The 22,929-nt window shown below is 41.5% G+C and overlaps 1 protein-coding gene across 3 annotated transcripts in view; it reads right to left on the bottom strand.

Annotated features, from left to right (window-relative positions):
- Positions 1-15,934: 15,934 nt before the first annotated feature.
- The window catches only part of LOC140476890 (melanocortin receptor 5-like), a 101,126-nt gene continuing 94,131 nt past the window's right edge, over positions 15,935-22,929 (bottom strand). For all 3 annotated transcript variants that reach the window (XM_072569784.1, XM_072569786.1, XM_072569787.1), the window contains one exon: positions 15,935-22,793. In XM_072569784.1, the coding sequence (XP_072425885.1) occupies positions 21,642-22,640 (999 nt within the window). In that variant the 5' untranslated portion in view covers positions 22,641-22,793 and the 3' untranslated portion in view covers positions 15,935-21,641. The remainder of the gene's footprint in view (positions 22,794-22,929) is intronic.

Below are 22,929 nucleotides of genomic sequence, written 5' to 3'. Positions count from 1 at the left end.
AAGTAGTTGTGCGATTAGGAGAGATGGAGACAAGATAAATGCACTGTGTTGACTCTGTGTTGTTATACTGCTGTCACATTTATGTATCTTCGATGGAATGTGAGTTTGTGGTCATATGCATGGAATGTAAGTAGAATTAGTATAAGAATTGAAAGTGAATCACTGTACATGAATATTCATGAGGGATCGAGGAGTGTGATACATCAGAATTCTCACTCTGAATCGTAAACTGAATAAAGATCCATGTAAACACGTTGGAACCATCTACTGTAATGTTTCTCTAATTATCCAATCTTTCAGTAATTTCAACAAATCCCTTTGCTGGGGGAATGTATTGGCTCTGGCATGACATATAATTCAGCAATTAAAAATCACCCTAGCAGCAGGCAATGAATGTCACCAACATGAAAGAATGTAGCCACCTCCCTTTGATATTTTATGGCTTCATCATTACTGAATCACCACTATCACAATCATCACCACCATTTATTACCCATTTGTTATAATTCTTGGTCCAAAGGTCCTTAAACATCACCTTCCAAACCCGTGACCATTCCCATCTGGAAGGACAATGGCAGCTAAAATATGGTAACACCAACCTTCCATGTTACCCTCCAAACCATTCACTATCCTGACATGGAAATATATCGCCGTTGCTTCACTGTTGCTGGACCAAACAACTATAATTCCTTTCCTAACAGTATTGTGGGTCTACCTACAGCACATGGACTGCAGGAGTTCAAGAAGGCACTTCACCACCAACCTCTCAAGGGCAACTGGTCATGGGCAATAAATGCTGGTCTACCCAGTGACACCCACATCCCACAAGTGAATTAATAATAAATCTTGTGCTTTTCTGAGTCATTTCACAAAGGGGTTTGAGAGTTAACCAGATTGCTCTGGGTCTGGAGTCACATGTAGGCAAGATCAAGTAAGGATGGCAAATTTCTTCACCAAAGGACATTAATGAATCAGACATAGTCGAATGACAATTGTTAATAGTTATCATGGTTACATGTTTTATTACTCCAGACTTTATTAGTTGACTTTAAATTCTATTGTTATGGTGGAATTTGAATTGATGTCCTGAGAGCATTAGCCTTGGCCTCTAGGCTCTTGTTCTGGTGGACTCTGCAAGCAATTCTTGCCACAGAGTGCAGCCAGTGGTATCTTTAAGTTCTTTAAATGAGGGAAGGCTGTAGCATTCTAGCTGACCAGGAGACTCTCCCCTGCTCTAACTGCCTACCATTATGGAAGGATTACATTATGTTATATTTTACTTCATTAGGTTTTACTATCTTGGCTCTCAAACGTGGATTCAGACTCAAACATGGAGAGCCTGGCTCAGAGATAAGGGCATTACCCAAAGGTGTGGAGAGTGTGGAGCCGGAAAAGCACAGCAGGTCGGGCAGCATCCGAGGAGCAGGAGAATCGACGTTTCAGGCATAAGCTCTTCATCAGGCATTATGCCTGAAATGTCGATTCTCCTGCTCCTTGGATGCTGCCTGACCTGCTGTGCTTTTCCAGCACCACACTCTCAACTCTGATCTGCAGCATCTGCAGCCCTCACTTTCTCTGCATACCAAAAGATCTCCAGCAGTCTCTGAATTACTAATTTAGTGACATTACCACCACCAGTGGTGAGCTTAAGGCTGAGGTAGCCCAAGACAATGCTGCAATGGCTCATTAGTTTGCCATCATAATTGTATTTACTTATGTCAAAGTAATTTGCTTTTATGTGCCATTTGAAGAATGCTTTAGTGTTCGACCTCAGTCAGTGATGCAGAAAAGACATGAAGTAGGAAGCAAAACAAATGGCTGATGAATCATGTCTTATTATATTGAATAAAATCTATTTACTTCTTGAAAATTGATGAACCATGCTGTTACACCACTCATAAATGATTCTGCATTAACTCCTGTGGATATATGTGCTTTCTGTCAAACAAAATGCTCAGTGAGATTGAAATAAGAATGGGTTTTGTTTGGGAACTTGAATACAGGCTATTGTCATGATTGCATGCTGCTAATCTTGCATCATTGAACTCCAGTGAATCAATTCAATTTTTGAACAGTAAGACCCTATATTTTATGCACCAGTTTTGCCAGCATGCAATCTACATGGACCTAGAAGAACAGGAACAAACAGAAAAACTTTAAAACCTTTCCAATAATTGTAACACTCACTAAATAATTCACTCACATCCCCTTTGAAACATTATGTTTTAGTCCTAATGTCCTCACAACCTCAATAGTTTTCGAAAGAAAGCATTTTACCCTTGCACTTGCTGCACTTTTTTAATCTTCCATTTCCTGATGTTGTCCAATGAGCCACAGCTCATTAAAGGGTGGTGGGGGGTGGGGAGGGGGGGGGGGGGGTGTTGGTGGTGGGGGGGAGGTGGTGGTTGGAGGGAATGGGATAAGAGGCAGAAATTAGAAAAGTTGTTGGGGTGAGGGCATGGAGATGGAGGAGATAGGAAATTGCATTTTGTAGAGAATTGGAAATCTTCTGCAACTATTCCAAAACATTGGAATTCCATTGTGATGGAATTGCTCTTGGACCACTCAACATTGATGTTCAACCCCATGATGCTTCATGGAGTTAGGCCAAGTACGGACAAGGAAACCTCCTGCTGTTTATCACCTTGGGAATATAGGAGACTCGACAATAGGTGCAGGTGTAGGCCATTCTGCCCTTCAAACCTGTACCTATGATCAATATGATCATAGCTGATGATGCAATTTCAGTATCCCATTCCTACTTTCTCTCCATACCCCTTGATCCCGTTAGCCGCAAGGGCCATATCCAGCTCCCTATAGATATGTATCCAGTGAATATATTGCCCTTCTTGGCTGAGGAATCAATACTCCTCAGTGTTAACTGAGGAGCACAGAGAAGGTGGGAATGCAGTCTGAATGGGGGAATTCAATGTCCATCACCGAGAATGGGTCAGCACTGCTGGCTGAGCTAACCGAATTCTGAAGGACATAAGTATTAGACTCAGCCTGTGGCAGGTACTGAGAGAACAAAAACAAGGGAGAAATTTACTTGACGCTATCCTCATTAATTTACATTATGCAGATGCATCTGTCCATGACAGTGTTGGTAGGAGTAACTACCAGACAGTCCTTTTGAGTCCAAACCCTTACGTCACACTGAGGACATTCTCCAGCGTGTTGGGTGGTCATATTACTGTAGAAAATAGATACACAACAGATCTAACAGTTCAGAATTTGACATCTGTGTAGTGTTGTGACCCTGTAGCAGCAATAGAGTCATGGTGAACACCAATCTGCAACCCAAAGGCCCTACATATCCACCACTCTACTATTACCATCAAATCAAGGGATCAACCCTGGTTTAAAGAAGTTTGCGGATGGGCATGTCCAGAGTTACACTCCTCATACTGAAAAGTGAAGTGTCAAGCTAGTGAATCTAACAGTAGAAGCAACAACCATTAGACAGGTAGAAATGATACCAGAGCCAAGAGATCAGATTCTACCACATCTAGTTGTGAATGGTGGCTGCCAGAGAATGTGGAGGATGCAGATACGTTTAAAAAATATTTTGATAAGTTAATGAAGAATAGGAAAGGTTTGGAGGTCAAACACAGGCTGGTGGAACGAGTTTAGTTTGGGTAGGTGGTCGGCATGGACTGGTTGGATCAAAGGGTCTATTTCCTTGCTATATGACTCTATGGTTCTATGACTCTATAACTAATGGGACAAAGAGTCACCATGTGTATTCCCATCCAGACTGAATCAGCTCTTTGAAAGATAAAAATCAAAAACAGAAATTGTTGGAAAAGCTCAGCAGGTCTGGCAGCATTTGTGGACAGAAATCAGAGTTAATGATTCTGTCTCTAAAAGATCAATCCTATTCATCCCCCATATGACTATTGCTGCAGTCTCCTGCTGAATGAAGGCTTTTTCTATACATAGTTGTGGAAATCCTACTGCCTAGAGAAATATAATGTCCTCAATCAAATTACAGTAAACTAGTTGATTCAAAAGAAATTAAAAGGTATTGTTCTCAACAATCTGACTCAATACAGGTGTTGACAGTTTAAGTACTTGAGTATTGAGCCTGAAACCAAGATGGAACTTGCCATTTGTAGTGGCGGGTAGATTCTGTATCAGGAATAAAAACAATGACTGCAGATGCTGAAAATCAAATACTGGATTAGTGGTGCTGGAAGAGCACAGCAGTTCAGGCAGCATCCAACGAGCAGCGAAATCAACGTTTCGGGCAAAAGCCCTTCATCAGGAATAAAGGCAGTGAGCCTGAAGCATGGAGAGATGCTGCCTTTATTCCTGATGAAGGGCTTTTGCCCGAAACGTTGATTTCGCCTTCTGTATCAGGAGTGTCCTACTTTAAGGTTTCTGATTATTTTCTTATTGAAGGAGTCAGTAATTTTATCTTAAAATGGGGAGACAGTGATGTAGTAGCAATCTCAGTGTACTAGTATCGCAGAGGCCAAGTTCAATGCTCTTTGGACATGGGTCCAGATCCCAACATATCATTTAAAAGTAATAAATAAATTGAAAATATAAAACCAGTTTCAATATTAGTGAACCTGGCAACTATCACGGATTGTTGTCCTTTAGAGAAGTCTTGCTCCGGTCTGGCCTGCATGTGACTTCAGGCCGATAGCAATGTAGTTGATACTTAACTGGCCTCTTGACTCTAGCACAACTAGGAACAGGCAGCCAATGTCCTATGAAAGAATAAAGAAATGCAGGTTAATTATCACTGGGATGTCTTAGCCATGAGGATAATTGACTGCTCAGCTTGGTTGATTCTTTGAAAACAGGTCTCTGGCTGTGCATGGACCGGAAAAACAAACATACGATGGGACTCAGTGTAGAGGATCTAGTGAGGGAGACAGATGTAGGCAGCTGGGTTGGTCTCTTTAACAGAGTGTCCATGAGGTTTGGACACTACGCAACTATTGTGCTTAGCCCATTCACAGATAGAGGCCCCACAGGGGAGACTGAAAACCTCAGGGCCATAGGACTACAATAATCAATAATAGAACTGACAGGAAATGCAGGAGAAATTGTTTTAGCAAAAGAGTGGTTACAATATGGAATATACAAGACCGCAAGGAGGGGTTGAAAATTTGTTGCTGGAAAAGCGCAGCAGGTCAGGCAGCATCCAAGGAACAGGAGAATCAACGTTTCGGGCATAAGCCCTTCTTCAGGAAGGAGCAAGGAGGGGTTGCAATTGTTACAAAAGAAAACATGACAAAATCGTGAACAACAAAGCAATTGATAGTCATGCAATCAAGTTACATGTAATAAGGTAAGAGGAAGTGTGCATTAAAGTTAAAAATTGACTTGGATCAGGTTTTTAAGTTGTAAATTCAATGCAATGTCAGTGATTTTCAAAGTTCGATGACTGCTATGCGACAAATGTTTATTTGCTCTGTTAATTAACTTACTGGTTGCAAAACAAATCCAGCTGTTGATTTTATATTTGGTCTCATTAAAATGCACATAAAACGGCCTTTCTTTAGATTAGAGGATGGGTCTAATTACAATACGTGCTCCATATGATTAGATTAGATTCCCTGCAGTGTGGAAACAGGCCCTTCAGCCCAACAAGTCCATACCGACCCTCCGAAGAGTAACCCACTCAGACCCATTTCTCTCTGACCAATGCACCAATTCACCTGGCCTGCACATCTTTGGTTTGTGGGAAAAAACCAAAGCACCAGGAGGAAACCCACGCAGACAGAGAATGTGCAAACTCCACAGAGACAGTCGCCTGAGGCTAGAATCAAACCTGGGACCTTGGCAGCAGTATAAGTATAGATAGATTACCTACAGTATGGAAACAGGCCCTCTGGTCCAACAGGTCCATACCGACGCTCTGAAGAGTAACCCACCCAAACGTGCCCCTGAGTAATGCACCTAACATTATGGGCAATTTAGCATGGCCAATTCACCTGACCTGCACATCTTTGGATTGTGGGAGGAAACACAGGCAGAATGTGCAAACTCCGCACAGACAGTTGCACGAAGCTTGAATCAAACCTGGGTCCCTGGTGCTGTGAGGCAGCAGTGCTAACCACTGAGCCACCGTATATAGCTTTGGAACAAGGTCAAAGCTTTGCAATCAAGCCATGTAGGACTCGAACTTGCAATCTCCTGATCCGAAGTCAGATGCGTAATCCATTACGGCATCAGTCCACTGTACTGACAAAAGGATTAATCATTATGCTGCTGTTCGTGCTATTGTAGAATTGGATATCGGGGAGTAAAAACAAACTCCTGATTATAAGGGACGTTATGGTAAAGATTGGTGACAATAACATGATTCAAGATTTCTAACAAGGTAACAAAGTAAATGGTCTTACATTTAAGACACTTCATGGATGGAAATTCAGGAAAGTGAAACAAGAACTGGTGAAGGCTGCCCTGTTAATTTGGAGTTTGTATTGTGTGCCCACTTGGGAAACTAGGGACAGTACGATTAGGGTAGAGACCTGACATAGAAACATAGAATTATAGGTGCAAAATAGGCCATTTGGTCCTTCAAACCTGCACCAATATTTAATATGATCATTGTTGATCATGCAATTTCCCATTCCCATTCCCTCCCTCTGCCCATATCCCTTGATCCCTTTAGTCACAAGGGCCACATCTAGCTCCCCTTGAATATATCTAATGAACAGGCCCCAAGAGCTTCCTATGGGAGAAAATTCCACAGGTTCATTACTCTCTGAGTGAAGACATTCTTCCTCATCTCAGTCCTGATTGGCTTGCCCCTTATTCTTCGACCCCTAGTTCTGGACTTGCCCAACATTGGGAACATTCTTCCCACTTCTAGCCTAATCAGTCCCATCAGGATTTTATATGCTTCTGTGAGGTTCCCCCCATTCTTCTAAGTTCCAGTGAATACAAACCCAGTCGATTCAGTCTTTCTACCCAGGATCGGTCTGGTGAATCTTCGCTGGACTCCCTCAATATCAAGAATGTCCTTCCTCAGACTGGGAAACCAAAACTGCATACAATACTCAAGGTGTGGCCTCACCAAGGCTCTGTGCAACTGTAGTAAGTCGTTCCTACTCCAATACTCAAATTCTCTTGCTGTGAATAATGGAGGAAGCGTTTTTGGATTGGCAGTGGTCCCAACAGTGGTCTGGGAAGCCAGGGGCAACTCTTTCTCAGCCGTATTTGGGAGCCAGCAACCTTTGAATAACTAACTGAGTGGTGCCATGGCCTTTATGAAAGGAGATCCTACCTGCAATGGTTGCTGGTCAGTTGGAGGACAGGTAGCCTGTAGGACCCATTCGCTTTTGGTCATCCTTCAATACAAAGATGGTGTCCACTCAAAGTCACAGGTGTCTGCCATTGGTCTTCATACTGAATAGGTCGATTCTTGTGTCAAGGGTCTTTGGACACATGGAGCGGGATCATCCCACCAGCTAATGAGAAATGGAGGTCAGGATTCATTTCTATTTCTGCACTATTCTACCACATCAGTAAGGTGCTTGGACTCAAAGCAGCTTGATGGACATGTTGTCACCATATTGAATGGAGTGTGCCCACTGCCTGGGCTGTGCCAAGCCTGTGGTGGTGTTATGGACATTGTCCTGGGATCGAGGTCAGTGGTGTTAGGGCTGCTGGAGGGGCAGGCTGTTAGGCCTCACTGACTGGAGGGTTGTGAATTGTTTCTATGAGATTGACCCTTTCCTGTGGGGGTGACGGTGGGGGCATGGGTTCTCTATGGGTCACAGAGTGGGCACAGTTTGTAACTGAAACCTCATCTGTCACAACCCTGCAGCTCGATCATGAACTTATCCCCATTCTGTTCCTGGCAGCAAGCTAACAGCAGTTGTAAGAGACCCTGAATAGTGCTTACTTTAAGTCCTCACTGGCCTCAGGACAGGAAGATCATTCTTCCCTCACCTGTGTTATGGACTAGGCCAGACCGCTCAAAACATTCTTAAGCAGGCAGCTCAGATGATAACTTTGCAATTTGTTTCATTAAGTGTACAGTGAAAATTACCCAGAGTTAGATAGCTAGATTGACTACTAGATTTTAAAACAGGCAAAAATTTATTCACAAAATTACACAATGAAACACAAAGAACAGAAATAAAGAACCCCTACAGAACTCAGTCTATCCAACTAGACTTAAGTATGCTGTTCCGAATATACACAACAGTCCCAATACGCAATCTCCCTTTAAAAACCAGCTTAAATGGAACACATGCTTGCAGGTTGAAGTTGAAGAACAGAAAAGAGAGAGAATGTTTCCACACAGCTCTCTGTTGAACTTCTCACCAGGTCAGACTGAACTAAAACTGCTCAGCTCAGCTAAAGAACTGACCACGCCCTTTTCTTTATACAGGTCACTTCTAAAACATGACCACTTTGGCCTGAAGTCTCATCTGTTTACATATAAACAAAAGGCTTCTCAAAATCCTTTTCATCTCTGTACCAAATCAAACTGATCAGACCCGGTTTATTGCCCTTCTGAAAAAAATCAAGGACAGAGTCAAGGAAAGGCTTTTAGAAACAAAAAGGGACTAGTTTGGTGACACTTGGGCCACTTAGCAAAAGCACCAGGCTTAATGGAAAAGTAATGGGAACTCTCTGTCAATGACCTCCCTGCCCCACCAACACTCCACTTTCCCTCTTGATTCTATGACCCCACCCTCCCATCTCAGCATCACACACCTGCTTCTGAGAGTACACATGGATATTATTTCCCTTTAATATCCTTCTGATCCATGTTGAGTTCCCAGGAGGAGTCATGAGATCAATGGGCTGGATTATAAGCATTCCACGTTCAATAGTTATTTTGGTGATACACACACACTTGGGAGAAGAAATTTCTCAGCCTTAAGTCCCTGAGTTGAATAAGCTACAATAGGCAGTTGGCTACATCTGAAATTAAATTTGATTTTTGAAGCAGAAATGCCAAAATTCCTGAACACTGCCTGATGAATTCTTCAGACTCTAACATCAGGATATTAAAAGATAGAGAAAGTGCGTTGAACTATCTATTTTGTTTGGGCCAAATGTTTTTCAGTTTATTTTCAGAACAGCTGCACTGAGGTCCGTGCTGTCACTTCTGACCCAATCTGCAGTTTCTCAGCTCAGTGATTACTTAACCGGTCTCTTCACTGTGGGATCGTGCAGAGAGAGAGGTGGAAGCACTCACTGCTGCTGACACTTTACAACACTGACACTGTCAGCACCAAACACCAACTCTGCAAAACATCAGCCCAGCAGTGCCCTGCACATTGTGGTCCTACACCTTTAGCCTAAATGAAACGGCCCAGAGAGGCAGGTTAACTCTTGGTCTCCCTGTGAGGACCTGGAGAGGTTAATGGACAAGATAATGGAGAGGAAGGCTATGTAATAGATTTCAATTTTAATGGCACCATGTATGGCCAAATGAATGGTGCTTAGGCTCATCTCTCTTGACCTTCTCTGTTAGATTCTGTGCGAATCGTGGTTTCCGGATGGATTGACACCTAATCTCCTACCCCTCAGGTATTAATTGTGTATAATTGTGGAGCTATACATGAAACTGCAGCTGCAAGTAAACATTTCCTTACATGTCTTAATGGGCTGTATCCTGTATTCAAATTCAGCTTCAAAATGGATCAGCCAAATGACCTCCCCTATCCTCGATGTCCTAGTTGAGGAATCAGCCAAAGGGTTGTTCTACTGTAAACCTACCTTCACTGGTCAGTGTACTTCCTGGGATTCCACCTGCACTATTAGATTGATTCATTGGTAGCTTAATAAGTAAGACCTGAGCCGTTCCTTCACCCTGAAACTTGTTCAAAGCCATCCTATAGGATATAAGCTCCCTCCATCGGGTCATTCCTCACTGCCCATCAAGAAATGACGTACTTTCGGTTTGGAAAGGTGCCCAGTTTATCTTGACTACCCTTCTCAAGTGCTTCAGCCAAAGTGAAGTGAGTTGTTTCACATTGCTGCTGTGAAGTGACGATATGAGTCGTGTTGCTCACTAACAAAATGCTGCTTACAAACCAAAAAAGGACTTCTACTTTTCCCTCAAGTGATTAATATATCAGTGCTAGTGTGATGCCAATTAATTAGCCCGTGCATCCTGAAGACTGACTGATTCTTTTCATTTTCAGTGTATTCTCCTCTCTTTGTGATGTTGCCCACCCAAGGTGTGTTAGGTACGATATACTTGGTGCTTAATTTAAGATGCAGAATGTTCCTTTTGTTCATGGCCTTGCTTTTAACTTGTTTTTCTCACCCTTCTTTTGATCTACGCCATCACATTTTCCTGATGATTAGAACAGCTGGACAATAAGAGGTAGATAATGGAAGCTTACTTGCCTCTTTCTTTACATTTTGAAATGTACTCATTATCTGAATCTTTCAATTTTTCGATTAAGTAGCATAGCAACATGTTGAGTTGAATCAGGACCAGGAGTCATAAAGCATTCTCTATGGGGGTGACAGCATAATGATTCATTCAGGTGTCAGTAGTCCAGATTTGATATTACTTGCAAGATTACCCTCAGAGTTATCTTCTCTCTCTTTATTATTTTATATTGGTTTTTTAAAACCTTCCCAATCCTTTGAATTATCACAAATTGTTAGCACGTTTTCTTTCAATTTGATGCTGTCCTTAACTACCCTGCTTAACCCTGGTTAGCTTAAAAGCTTCCTCGAACCCTTCTCTCTCTTGCTGGAATATATTGTTGTGAGCCATAAACAATTTCTTAAATGTCTGCCATTGTTCCTCGTCTGTTTTTTCAGCTAAATCCCTTTCCCAGTCCACTCCTGCTAGCTCTATTCTTAGTGTTTTGTAATAACCCTTCCTTAAGTTTCCAACAGTTGTTTCATACTCAGATTTCTCACAATCAAATTGAACCAAAATACTGTGGATGCCAGGAATGTGAAATAACAAGAGAACATACTGTGTAAATTCAGCAGGTCTGGCAGTATCTGTGGAGAGAGGAGTAAATTAATCTTTCAATCTGATATAACTTCAGAAGTAGAGATTATTGGTCACTATTTTCTAGGGAATCCTTTTCTTTAAGATTATTTATTAAGGGACAGCATGGTGGCTCAATGGTTAGCACTACTACCTCACAGTGCCAGGAATGTGGGTTCAATTCCAGCCTTGGATGACTATCTGTGTGGCTTTTGCACATTCTCCTAGTGTCTGTGTGGGTTTCCTCCCAGAGTCCAAAGATGTGCAACTTAGGTGAATTGGCCATGCTGAATTATCCATAGTGTTCAGGGATGTGTAGGTTAGGTGCATTAGTTGTGGGTTAATGTAGAGTAATATGATAGGGGGAATGGGTCTGGGTGGGTTACTCTTTGGCAGGTTGGTGTGGACTTGTTGGGCCAAATGGCCTGTTTCCATACAGTAGGGATGCTATGAAACCTGTTATATTACTTATCACCAGATCCAAAATTGCTGAATTGGATCCAGAACATATTTTTCCACGAAACTGTCCCAAATATCCTCCATAAGTTCGTCCTCATTCCCATCCCTGCCAATTTGATTTCCCAATCTACTGGGGCAGCATTTTGGCTCAGTGGTCAGCACTGCTGCCTCACAGCGCCAGCGGGTGTGGGTTCGACTCCAGCCTTGGGCGACTGGCTGTATGGAGCTTGCACATTCTCCCTCTGTCTGCGTGGGTTTCCTCCGGTTTCCTCCCTCAGTCCAAAGATGTGCAGGCCAAGTGAATTGGCCATGCTAAATTGCCCATAGTGTTAGGTGCATTAGTCAGAGGGAAATGGGTCTGGGTGGGTTAATATTTGGAGGGTTGGTGTGGACTTGTTGGGCTGAAGGGCCTGTTTCCACACTGTAGGGAATCTGATCAAAATTAAAATCCCCCAGCATTAATGTACTGCCTTTTTACATATATTCATTATTTCTTGATTTGTTCTAAATTACAGCTGCTGTTAGGAGACCAATAAATTACTCTTACCCAATGTCTTCTTCCCCTTGCTATTTCTTATCTCCACCTCTTTGGTGGAGTTCAAGACAATTTCTTATAGCATGCTTATTTCATCCTATAATAACAAAGTCACCCACTGTCCTTTCCTGGATTACTGGTGCTGGAAGAGCACAGCAGTTCAGGCAGCATCCAAGGAGCAGCGAAATCGACGTTTCGGGCAAAAGCCCACCACTGTCCTTTCCTTCCTGCTTGTCCTTTCAAAAAGCCACATACTCCTGAATATTTAATTCCCAACTTTGATCTCCTCATCTCGGTCTTAAATGGCTTATTATCCCTTAGGGGGTGACCCCCAATTATGAGCTCTCCTGCCAGGGGAAATCAATCTGTCAGCATCTACACTGACTAGCTCCCTCATAGTCTTATACTCTCAATTGGACCAGCTCTCATTGTTTTAAATGTCAAACATCGAACCATTCTACTCAATCTCTTTTTATATGAAAGCTGTCAGGAATCCAACAAATGAATCTTTGTTGCAGACTCTTTAAGGAGAAAGTGAGGACTGCAGATGCTGGAGATCAGAGCTGAAAATTTGTTGCTGGAAAAGGGCTCATGCCCGAAACATAAATTCTCCTGCTCCCTGGATGCTGCCTGACCTGCTGCGCTTTTCCAGCAACACATTTTCAGCAGCTGCAGACTCTTTAAGGTGAGTACAGACTACCCTTTCTTTAGATGGGAGAGCAAAACATTCCACAGTACTCAGGTATGGCCCAACCAAAGCCCATTATAATTTTTATAGCATTTTTAAAGTAATTTGCCGCTGGATGTGGCAAGGTCAGGATTTGCTCCCTTTTGCCTCGCCTTCGAGGAAGTAGTGTTAAGCTGTTTTCTTTAATGGCTGCACTCCATGTAGTGTAGGGACAGCCACTGTACTGTTAAGGAAGTAGGTCCAGGATTTTAACCTAGCAAAAGTGAAAGAACAAAGGCATTTTTTCAAATCAGGATGTTGAGTGGCTAAGAGGGGAACTTTGAGGTGGTGATGTTTGTGTCGTAATGAGATTCATGTAAATCATGATGATGGAATCGTTCACATGACTTATATCAGCAAGATGGGTGGCTCCAGTCTAGAATGAACATATGAACTGAAAATCTTTAGGCACTGCACTGGAGAGCGGTATTTGATCACCCTCTATGTACGGATGTTGTAATGGAGTGTTTTATATTGAGTTGAAAAGGCTGACTGAGAGACAAGGAGAAAGCAGTTTCATGGGCATTAAAACAAAATAAGCAACTGCAGATGTTGGAAATCTGAAACAAAAACAGAAATTGCTGGTGCAACTTAACAGTTCTGGCAGCATCTGTGGAGAGAAAGCAGAGGTAAAATTTCAGGTCCAGTGATCCTTCTTCAGAGCATTCTGAACATGAACATGCACATTACATGGGCCTAAGATAGCCTGAGAACTTCCACCCTTTTGTTTTAGTATGAAGGCCATGATAATGCAACATAAAGCAATGTTGCCACTCATCTGCTGCCTTGAGGCAAGGTTTCCTTACTTTTATGCTTCCATCCCTTGGCAGCCAACACAACATTTGTCCTCTTAACTGCAACCTGAATCAGGTGTGAAAGACCGGTACTTGAATGGCTTATCAATAAGTGCCTGAGAAAATTGTCTTTCATTTTAAGAAACCTTGATCAGATAGAAAGGGCTAATCACAATATGATGCAGCATGAAAGTTGACCATTCAGCCCACTGTGCTTGTACAGACATGTTTGAAGGTCCACACTACTGCCTTTATATATTCCTTTCTCTTTCGCAAGTTCAACTGAATCTGCTTACACTGCAATTCTTAATAGTGCACTCCTCACCATAACAATTTGCTCAGTAAAAGAATTTCTTTCTTTCCCTGTTTTTCTTTTCCTTTGCTTATCAATGTCCTCCTTCTAGTGTAGCCAATTTTTCTTTATCCACTCTTGATGTTGAGCAGCGCTTTTAAGTCATTCCTAATCTTCCCCATACTGAAGAAAACACCGCTGGCTTTTTTTAGCCAGGGTTTTTCCTGTAGCAAATAGAAACCAGGAGTCAGCACTGAATTGCATTTCTGCTTCAGGCTGTGCCCATGGTTTTACAGTTCCCGGGGGCTTCATTTTCCGCGAGATGAACCTGCTGCCCATGACAGAAGACCCACTGGAAGAGTGGAAGAAGTCTCTGTCTGGAGCAGGTAGTTTAAAAGACCCACCTCCAAGCTCACCATTTCACAAAAAAATGAGTGAGAAGGTTTCAAAAGTGCCTAAAAACTTTGCAAAGATTTAAACATATTCCTCCAACTCTGTTCCCTTGTTACTGGCCCCCAACCCACACTATATTTCCACCTAGCCCCAGTCCCCTCAAATGCATTCTGTGCTCACCTCCCAACCCCTTACTCACTCAATGCCTCCCCATCCTGTACTTATTTCCTCCCTCCATTCCCTCCATCCGTTATCCACTTTATTACATGGGACCACAACTCCCACTAAAAGCTGGATTGTTTCCAAGAGCTCATGAATCCTCTAAATTAAACAGCATGGCTTCTCATGGCAGCTTGTGAACCTTGTCGGGAGTGAAAATGTTTATTTGGGAGATTTAAGTAATCAAGGTTTTTAATGTGTTTATAAGTACTTGTCAATATTTGCTTTGCTTTGAACCATCAAGCATCTACTTGGGATGCTTATGAGCTCTTGAACACAGCTTTTTAATGTGTTGATAATGTTGGTGCAGATGCTGTCATACATTTAAATTCATATAAAAAGCTTCCAAGAGTCCACAAAACCTCTCAAAACAACAATTTGACCCCAGAACTGTGTAAACTATAAACATGAAAGAAATCAGGAGTGTACAAGAACAAGTTCCTTTTGAAACTCTTCAATTTTCATGTAGTGTGTGTAAATGCCTTGCACAAAATCCAGAACTTCCTAATAACTAATGTAAGCTAACTCCCAACAGAGTGGGTCTGCTCAGACCTGATCTGCCTCCCATCCTTACAAAATTGACAGTGGGCAGAAACTGAGGCAGAATTTCTACCAGACTGCTCAGCAGCTGTTTCTCTGCCATCCATTCCCTGTTCCTGTCCATTTGGGACTGGAAAATATAGTCTGAATCTTTCTACATGGTTCAGGTAAAGAGTCTTTGCCTTGCCTGTTATATTCACATTGAACAAATTTTAAAAATCCTCTGATCTTCAAAGATTTTGTGCTGGTGCACATTTCAGCTCTCTCTCTCTCTCTCTAACTTTTTAAAATTGTGCCATTTAGTTTATATTGCCTCACCTCAACTTTACTTTCAAAGTACATCTCTTCACACTTCTATGCATTAAATTTTATTTGCCACGTGTCTACCCATTTCACAACACTGTCCATGACCCTCTGAATTCTACCTGTTAGCTGTGTCATTCATTTACAATCTATCTGTAAACTTTGAAATTATGATTTGAATATGACGTTCCAGGTCATTAACATGTAAGGAAGAGCGCCCAAAAACCAACCACTTTAGAACTCTGTTGTATCTTTCTGTTGGTCTGATAGACAACTGAACACCATTGCTATTGGCTTCTATTTCATAGTTAATTCTGTGTCCACAAAATTGCCTCTTTAATCCTTCAATTTCATTAATGAGTCAATTTCATGGCACGTTGTTAACCATCTTCTGAAAAACCATATCGGTAATATTGATTACAGTGCCTTCACTCAACCTCATGAACAACCTTATCAGGTTTATCTGGCATGATGTATCTTTAATAAATCCAAAGTGACTGTCATTTATTAACCATCATTCTTCTAAGTAGAAATTCATCTTGTTCTAGATTATTGGTTCCAGTAGCTCTCTCTACCATTAGGCTCACTGAGCTGTAGTTATCTGTTAAGTGAGTCCAAACAGATACTGTGTCTAAAACTTGAGAAGTGTCAAGATTTGAAGTTAATGAAGTTATAAGCATAAGAAAAATGGTGTTAAGACACTTTTAAGGCGCCTTTATTAAATCACATTCTTGAAATTATAACTAAGATTACCAGCATGCAAATTTACATGAAATATAAATAGTACGGAATATTCATTGTCTGCTTTGTAGATGAGTACAAGGGAAGAATGATGAGCTTGCTTCATACACTGGACTGTTGCATCTGTCTGATTGTTAAATTAAAACTCATTGTGAAATAGACGAGCAGAATATGAACGAGTTATTTTCAAGCACATTGATGGACTTTAATTATGCCATCTGTGGAGGTTTTAACAACATGTCATTGACTTTACATAAATTAAAAATAATACAAACGGCAGCAAATCATTGGTTTGACAACAGCAAATTTAGAATGTGATTCATCAAATTTGAAAAATCAATCTCTAATGCTTTATTTTGCCATAAAGCATGCTGCATTTGATGAAATCAGCTTCCAATCCAAGTGATCCCATCTGACCAATAATACAATAGAAAGGTACAGCACAAAAAGAACCATTTGGCCCATTATTACCCCTACTGGCACTTTGTTGACAGTTTTGCAATTAATCCCACTCTTCTGTTCATTCCCCATATCCATGCAATTATTCCCCCTTCAAATTTATACATAGAATGACAGTTGCATTGCATTCTCTCACAATAATTTTAATGGGAAAGATAGGAGGTTTAGAGGGGTTTTGAGGAAATACGTTTTCACCCAGATGATGGTGGGAATATACTGCGTAGGAGGATAGTTATAATCTCACGACTTTAAAAAAAAAGACATGGATGAACACTTGAAATGTCATAACATTCCCAGGCTATGAGACTGAGTGCTGGAGCAGATTCAATAGGCTGAAGGCATCTACTATGACTCATTTGTCAATCGTGCTTTGAAAAAAAATTGTTTCTTCATGACCTGGTATCTTTGAGCCAAACTAAACAGACTGTGTCTGTGCTGAATTTTGCAATTTCAGTGGCAGTTGTGTGGATTAGCCAACATAGGCTTTTCATAGAAACCCCACAGTTTGGATGCAGTCTATTTAGCCCATACTGATCCTCAGAAGAGCATCCCATCCAAGCCCAGCTTCCCACTCTATTCCTGTAACCCTGCATTTCCCAAGGATAACCCACTCTAGTCAGCACATTCCTGGACGCAATAGGAAATTTAGCATGGCCAATCTGCCTAACCTGCACATTTTTCAACTGTGGGAGGAAATCCACACAGACATGGGGAGAATGTACAAACTCCACATACTGTCACCCAAGGGTGGAACTGAAACCAGGTCCCTGGCACTGTGAGGCCGGAATGCTAACCACTGAGCCACCGTGCCGTCCAATTGGCTTCTGACCTCATATTTGCAATGTCACTAAGACCTCCTATCTCCATCTCTATAACATTGCTTGGCTTTAAACTCTGTTTAAGCTCATCTGCTGCTGAAACTCTCATTTGTGCCTTTTTTCCCCTCTATACCTAACTTTACCAAAGTACTTATTTCTTATCTGCCATATTCTACCTTCCTTAAACTTGAGTGAAGCAAAATTTCACCATCTGCGTCTTCACTTGCAGCAAATCCCTTTGCCATCTCACCCCTCTGTACACTGTGATCTACATTTTCTGTCTGTCAAGGAACATTTTGATTTGAAGATTCTCTTCCTTGTTTTCAAATCCCTCCGTGGCCTCATCACCCACCCTTACATCTGTAATCTCGTCCAGACCCATAATCCTCTGAGGTATCTAGTTCTGCCCTCTTGTGCCTTCACAGTGACAATCGCCTCATCATTGGTAGCTTTGCCCCTTTTTGGTTAGACTCCAGTCTCTGCGTTATTCTCTGTTCACCTCTCTCCACTTCTCAACTTCACTTTCTGCTTAAAATCACTTTAAAATTTACCTGTGTTTACAGGTTTTTGGTCACCCGACCGAATACATGGCTCAGTGTCATATTTAGCTTTGTAATGTTTTTTTGAATATGACCACAGTGTGTTGATACAAATTGTTATTAGGTACATGTATGGAATGAGCTGCCAGAGGATGTGGTGGAGGCTGGTACAACTGCAACATTTAAAAGGCATCAGGATGGGTATATGAATAGGAAGGGTTTGGAGGGATATGGGCCGGGTGCTGGCAGGTGGGACTTGATTGGGTTGGGATATCTGGTCGGCATGGACGGGTTGGACCGAAGGGTCTGTTTCCATGCCGTACATCTATATGACTCTATGGATAATGAAAGGCACAATCGTCCAGAATTACCTATACTGGTCTCAATGTCACCTCTCTCAAAATACCACAGTCTATAAATCATTACGAACAGCATGATATCTTAGTTAGTGACAAATCATTCAATTCAAAAATGTATAACCAAACAAGATCTCAGTATGTATATGATGGGGGAAATGGCTTATCTTAATAAAAGACCAAATTCTACCCAGTTGTCAATATGAGGTAAAGCTGAGGGCAAGTTTTAAATACAGAGTTTCGGGATTGAAGTTGGTTTAGTGGTTTGGAGCAGACATTGGGTAGCTGGAAGAAGACAGAGGGTGGTGGTTGATGGGAAATGTTTATCCTGGAGCTCAGTTACCAGTGGTGTGCCACAAGGATCTGTTTTGGGGCCACTGCTGTTTGTCATTTTTGTAAATATCTGGAGGTGGGCATAGAAGGATGGGTTAGTAAATTTGCAGATGACACTAAGGTAGGCAGAGTTGTGAATAGTGCCAAAGGACGTTTTGGGTTACAGAGGGACATAGATAAGATGCCGAGCTGGGTTGAGATGTGGCAAATGGAGTTTAATGTGGAAAAGTGTGAGGTAGTTCACCTCAGAAGAAGTAACAGGAACGCAGAGTACTGGGTTAATGGTAAAATTCTTGGCCATTTGGATGAACAGAAAGATCTCGGTGTCCAGGTGCATAAATCCCTGAAAGTTGCCACCCAGGTTGTTAAGAAGGCGTACGGTGTGTTAGCTTTTACTGGTAGGGGGATTGAGTTTCTGAGCTTCAGCTGTACAAGACACTGGTGCAGCTGCAACTGGAGTATTGTGTACAGTTCTGGTCACCGCATTATAGGAAGGATGTGGGAGCTTTGGAAAGGGTTCAGAGGAGATTTACAAGGATGTTGCTTGGTATGGATGGAAGGCTGAGGGACCTGATGCTGTTTTCGTTGGAGAGGAGAAGGTTGAGAGGGGACTTAATCGAGACATATAAGATAATCAGAGGGTTAGATAGGGTGGACAGTGAAAGCCTATTTCCTTGGATAGTGAAGGCTAACACGAGGGGGCATAGCTTTAAATTGAGGTGTGATAGATTTAGGACAGATATCAAGGGTAGTTTCTTTACTCAGAGAGGAGTAGGGGCTTGGAACGGCCTGCCTGCAACAGTAGTAGACTCACCGATGTTAAGGGCATTTAAATGGACATACATATGGATAATAATGGAACAGTGTAGGTTAGGTGGGCATCGGATTAATTTCACAGGTTGGCGCAACATCGAGGGTTGAAGAGCCTGTACTATGCTGTAATGTTCTATGTTCTATGTTCTATTTTCTATCTGGGTAACATCAAAGGTGCAACTTTGTAAACAAAATATTGCAGCATTTATGGGTATACAAGCTGGCTTGTTGCCTGAGTTAGACACAAAGTGAAATTCAGTTGTGACTGTGCTCATTCTTATAATCATCATTATTCCTGATGAAGGGCTTTTGCCCGAAACGTCGATTTTGAAGCTCCTTGGATGCTGCCTGAACTGCTGTGCTCTTCCAGCACCACTAATCCAGAATCTGGTTTCCAGCATCTGCAGTCATTGTTTTTACCTCTTATAATCATCAGAGAAGAGTTAAAGTCAATGACTTCTACAGCAGCAAATAATCCCATACTATTTATTGAAGTCTTGTTGAAGAACTTGTTCCTCTGAAGACATGCTCCAGCCACAAGTTCATTCTTTGACTTGTTTTCCTTCTTGCAACTTCTAATAGCTTTTATTTCAGACAATCCTTTTCAAAACAAAACTAACATCTTCAGGTTAAAAATATTTGCTTCCCCCGCTGTAACTGAAGGACCATTTCAGCTCCTTGTGTTCTAATCCTTTAGATATAAAGGTCAACATTCTAGTAGCCTTTATTTTTTGCAATAGGTTTAAAGCATTTTAATCATTCCAGTACCTGGAATCTCCAGGACATCCAGCATCTGTAGATTTGCTCCACAGAGGAAATAACTTATTTTATCTTTGTTTTTGGTCCAAACTGGATGATCTCAAACATGCAGCTTGTTTATCTGGAGCAGTTGGCTTTAATATAATCACGGTGCATAAGGCATTCCTACAACTTTGTGTAAAACTAAATGATCAATTTTTAAAGTCATGATGCAAGTGTCAACATGGCTGTTTCTTTGTGGCCTGTTCGCCTTATTCCCTCTCTATCCAGGACTGACAATCAGTCACTGATCCAAATCAGTTCTGTTTCCAGATGAAAAAACTGAAGACACAATAAAATGGTTAGTGTTAACACGTGGAGAGGTAAATCAGGTTGAAACAGAAACACCCTTAAGGAACTTCACACAGGAGAACAGGGAAATGCTTCGCATGCAGTTGTGGAAGGTAAAAGCAATCATAATAATAATGAACAGTTCCTTAGAAAAGAATGTATGCACAATAATGACCATAATAACAACAATTTTTGCAGTTATGTTAGAAACCATTAGTAGCGCATAGACTCCTCAGAGTTTTGGAGTGCAGATTCAAACTGATTCTAAATTTACTATTAAATGTTGATTTTGCATCTATCAATCATCCTGAATATAACATTACTTTTTCCAGGTGAGGGAAACTTTCCATCTAAAGCAATATTAATATTGTTGATATAAATTATCAACATAGCATTTCTAATGTTCTCTTGGGTAGGCTGTGGTTAATGACATGCTTAGTCATGATGTCCCAGGCATTTTAGCATATGTAGGGGTAATGGACCACCCTGTCAATATTCATTCCTAAAAAATATTGCTGATAATCTTGAAACCTTGTAATGCTGGCAACATGGAACTTGACACTGAGTATGGGAGGCCTTTATAGCTGACATCAATCGAATTCAGTCCTCGTTTGTTGTACATCTACGTTATACTTCCAGTGTCATTGCTACATAATGCTAAAGAGCAAAAACCCCAATGGAAATCTTTCTTTCCAAGGAGCAGCCCAGGATTGTGATAAAGAAGGAATGCACTTTCATTCATATAGAGTTCTTCATCAACTCAGAATGTCCCAATGCACTTCAGAGTCTATAAAGTACTTATTGCAATGTAGTCACTATTATGACGTTGGAAATATAGCTAATTAGCATACAAAGTCATATGTGATACTGAGCAGATTGTCTGTCTTTAGTCACAGAGAGCTGCAGCAAAGAAAAGGTCCTTCAGCCCATCAAATCTGCAAGACAGTTTTAATGTTATGAATTGAGGGGTAAATATTGGTCAGGAAAAGTTCCCTCCTCTTCTTCGAATAGGGCTATAGCCCTCTGACATAGAAGACTAGGCTTTGCTTTAATGTCTGTCTGAAATTCAGTGTAGCGCACCCTCACTAATATATCAAAGTGATAGTCTAGGATCGGTCTTCAATTTTCTAGGATGGAATGCGAACTCACAACCTTCTAACTCAAGGATGAAAGTGATGCCAATTACAGCATAATTATTAGAAAACTCAGCACAGACAGGAGACCAAACCTGGGCTTTGTTGGTCTGTTATACTCAACTATCCATTATAGCAAGCGGCTGAACTATGCAGTTAGGTCTGCCTTTTAAAACAACACAACATTTTCTTGAAAGCGTTGCATAATTCAGGGTTTCGGAATGCATAAATAAGAGGGTCAATAATTGAGTGGCACATGATGAAGACGAGATCCACCTGAAAGAGGCATATGAAACATGCACAGTATGGGTTTGAAGGGCAGAACAAGTAGAGGGTGAGGTGGAGGGAAAATGGGGCCCAACAGGCGATGAATATCCCGAGGAGGATCGTTAGTGTGAGAGCTCCTTTAAAATTGGTACGTTGATGGGCTCTGTAACCTGGAAGTGATCGAATCTGTTTGGCATGCATTTGAGCCAATAGGAATATGAATATATAAAGGGATATGATGAGAACCAGCGTTATGAAGAACAATATAAAAAAGAAGCTAACAATGCCTTCATACTTAGCGAAAGAGATCATGATGATACCAGTAAAAGTACAAAAGATCCATATTGCTGCAATGATGACTGCTACTCGCTTTCTTGTCATAATGTTGTAGTAGCGCAAAGCATGGAAAATAGTGATGTATCTGTCAGTTGTGATTGCTGCCAAGTTGAAGATGGAAGCTGTGAAAGAAATGCACAACAATGAGTCATACATATCATCCAATCTCTTTATCAGGGTAGGAGTGAACTGATGTTCCTTTCCAGATGTTACATTTATTGTAATTGCTTCCCATGCCTTGGTCAAGCTCAGCAGAATGTCTGAAACGGCTAGACTGCAGATGAAGAAGTACATCGGGGAATGTAGGTTCCTGTTTTTGATCACTGCAACGATCACCAGCAGATTTTCCAGCAAACTGACACCTGCAAGGATGAGGTAGACCTCCATAGGAATCAAGATTTCAGTGCACCCTTCCACAGTACTCCCATTCACCTGGATGCTGCCGTTTCTTTCAGGTATTGTTCTGCTCAGCAACCAAGAAGGGTAGGTGACATCTGTATGATTTGGGGAGATGGTTGCCCCGGTGCTGAGTGAGATATTGAAACCTGCCATTTCTGGCACTCAGAGTCCGAAGCAAAATTCGAGGAGAGTAAATCTTCACTAAGTGGCATGGCAAGCAAATCCTTCATGTGGAATTGGCCTGTTCTTGTCATGGCTTTGCATTGTGCCACGAAGGTTCACTACCCCAGGAGCTGGAAAGGGTATCTGAAAAAGGTCATTAAAATTAAAAAAATCAAAGTTAAACTTTGTTAAGCATATAAGACCAAATTTGAGTTTATATACAAGTTATGTATAACATAAGTTCAACTTCTGTTAGAATACACCCTCTAAACTGTCTGGT

The sequence above is a fragment of the Chiloscyllium punctatum genome, chromosome 5, assembly GCF_047496795.1.
Source record: "Chiloscyllium punctatum isolate Juve2018m chromosome 5, sChiPun1.3, whole genome shotgun sequence".
Classification (NCBI taxonomy): Eukaryota; Metazoa; Chordata; class Chondrichthyes; order Orectolobiformes; family Hemiscylliidae; genus Chiloscyllium; species Chiloscyllium punctatum.
This window is presented reverse-complemented; position numbering and strand designations above follow the sequence as displayed.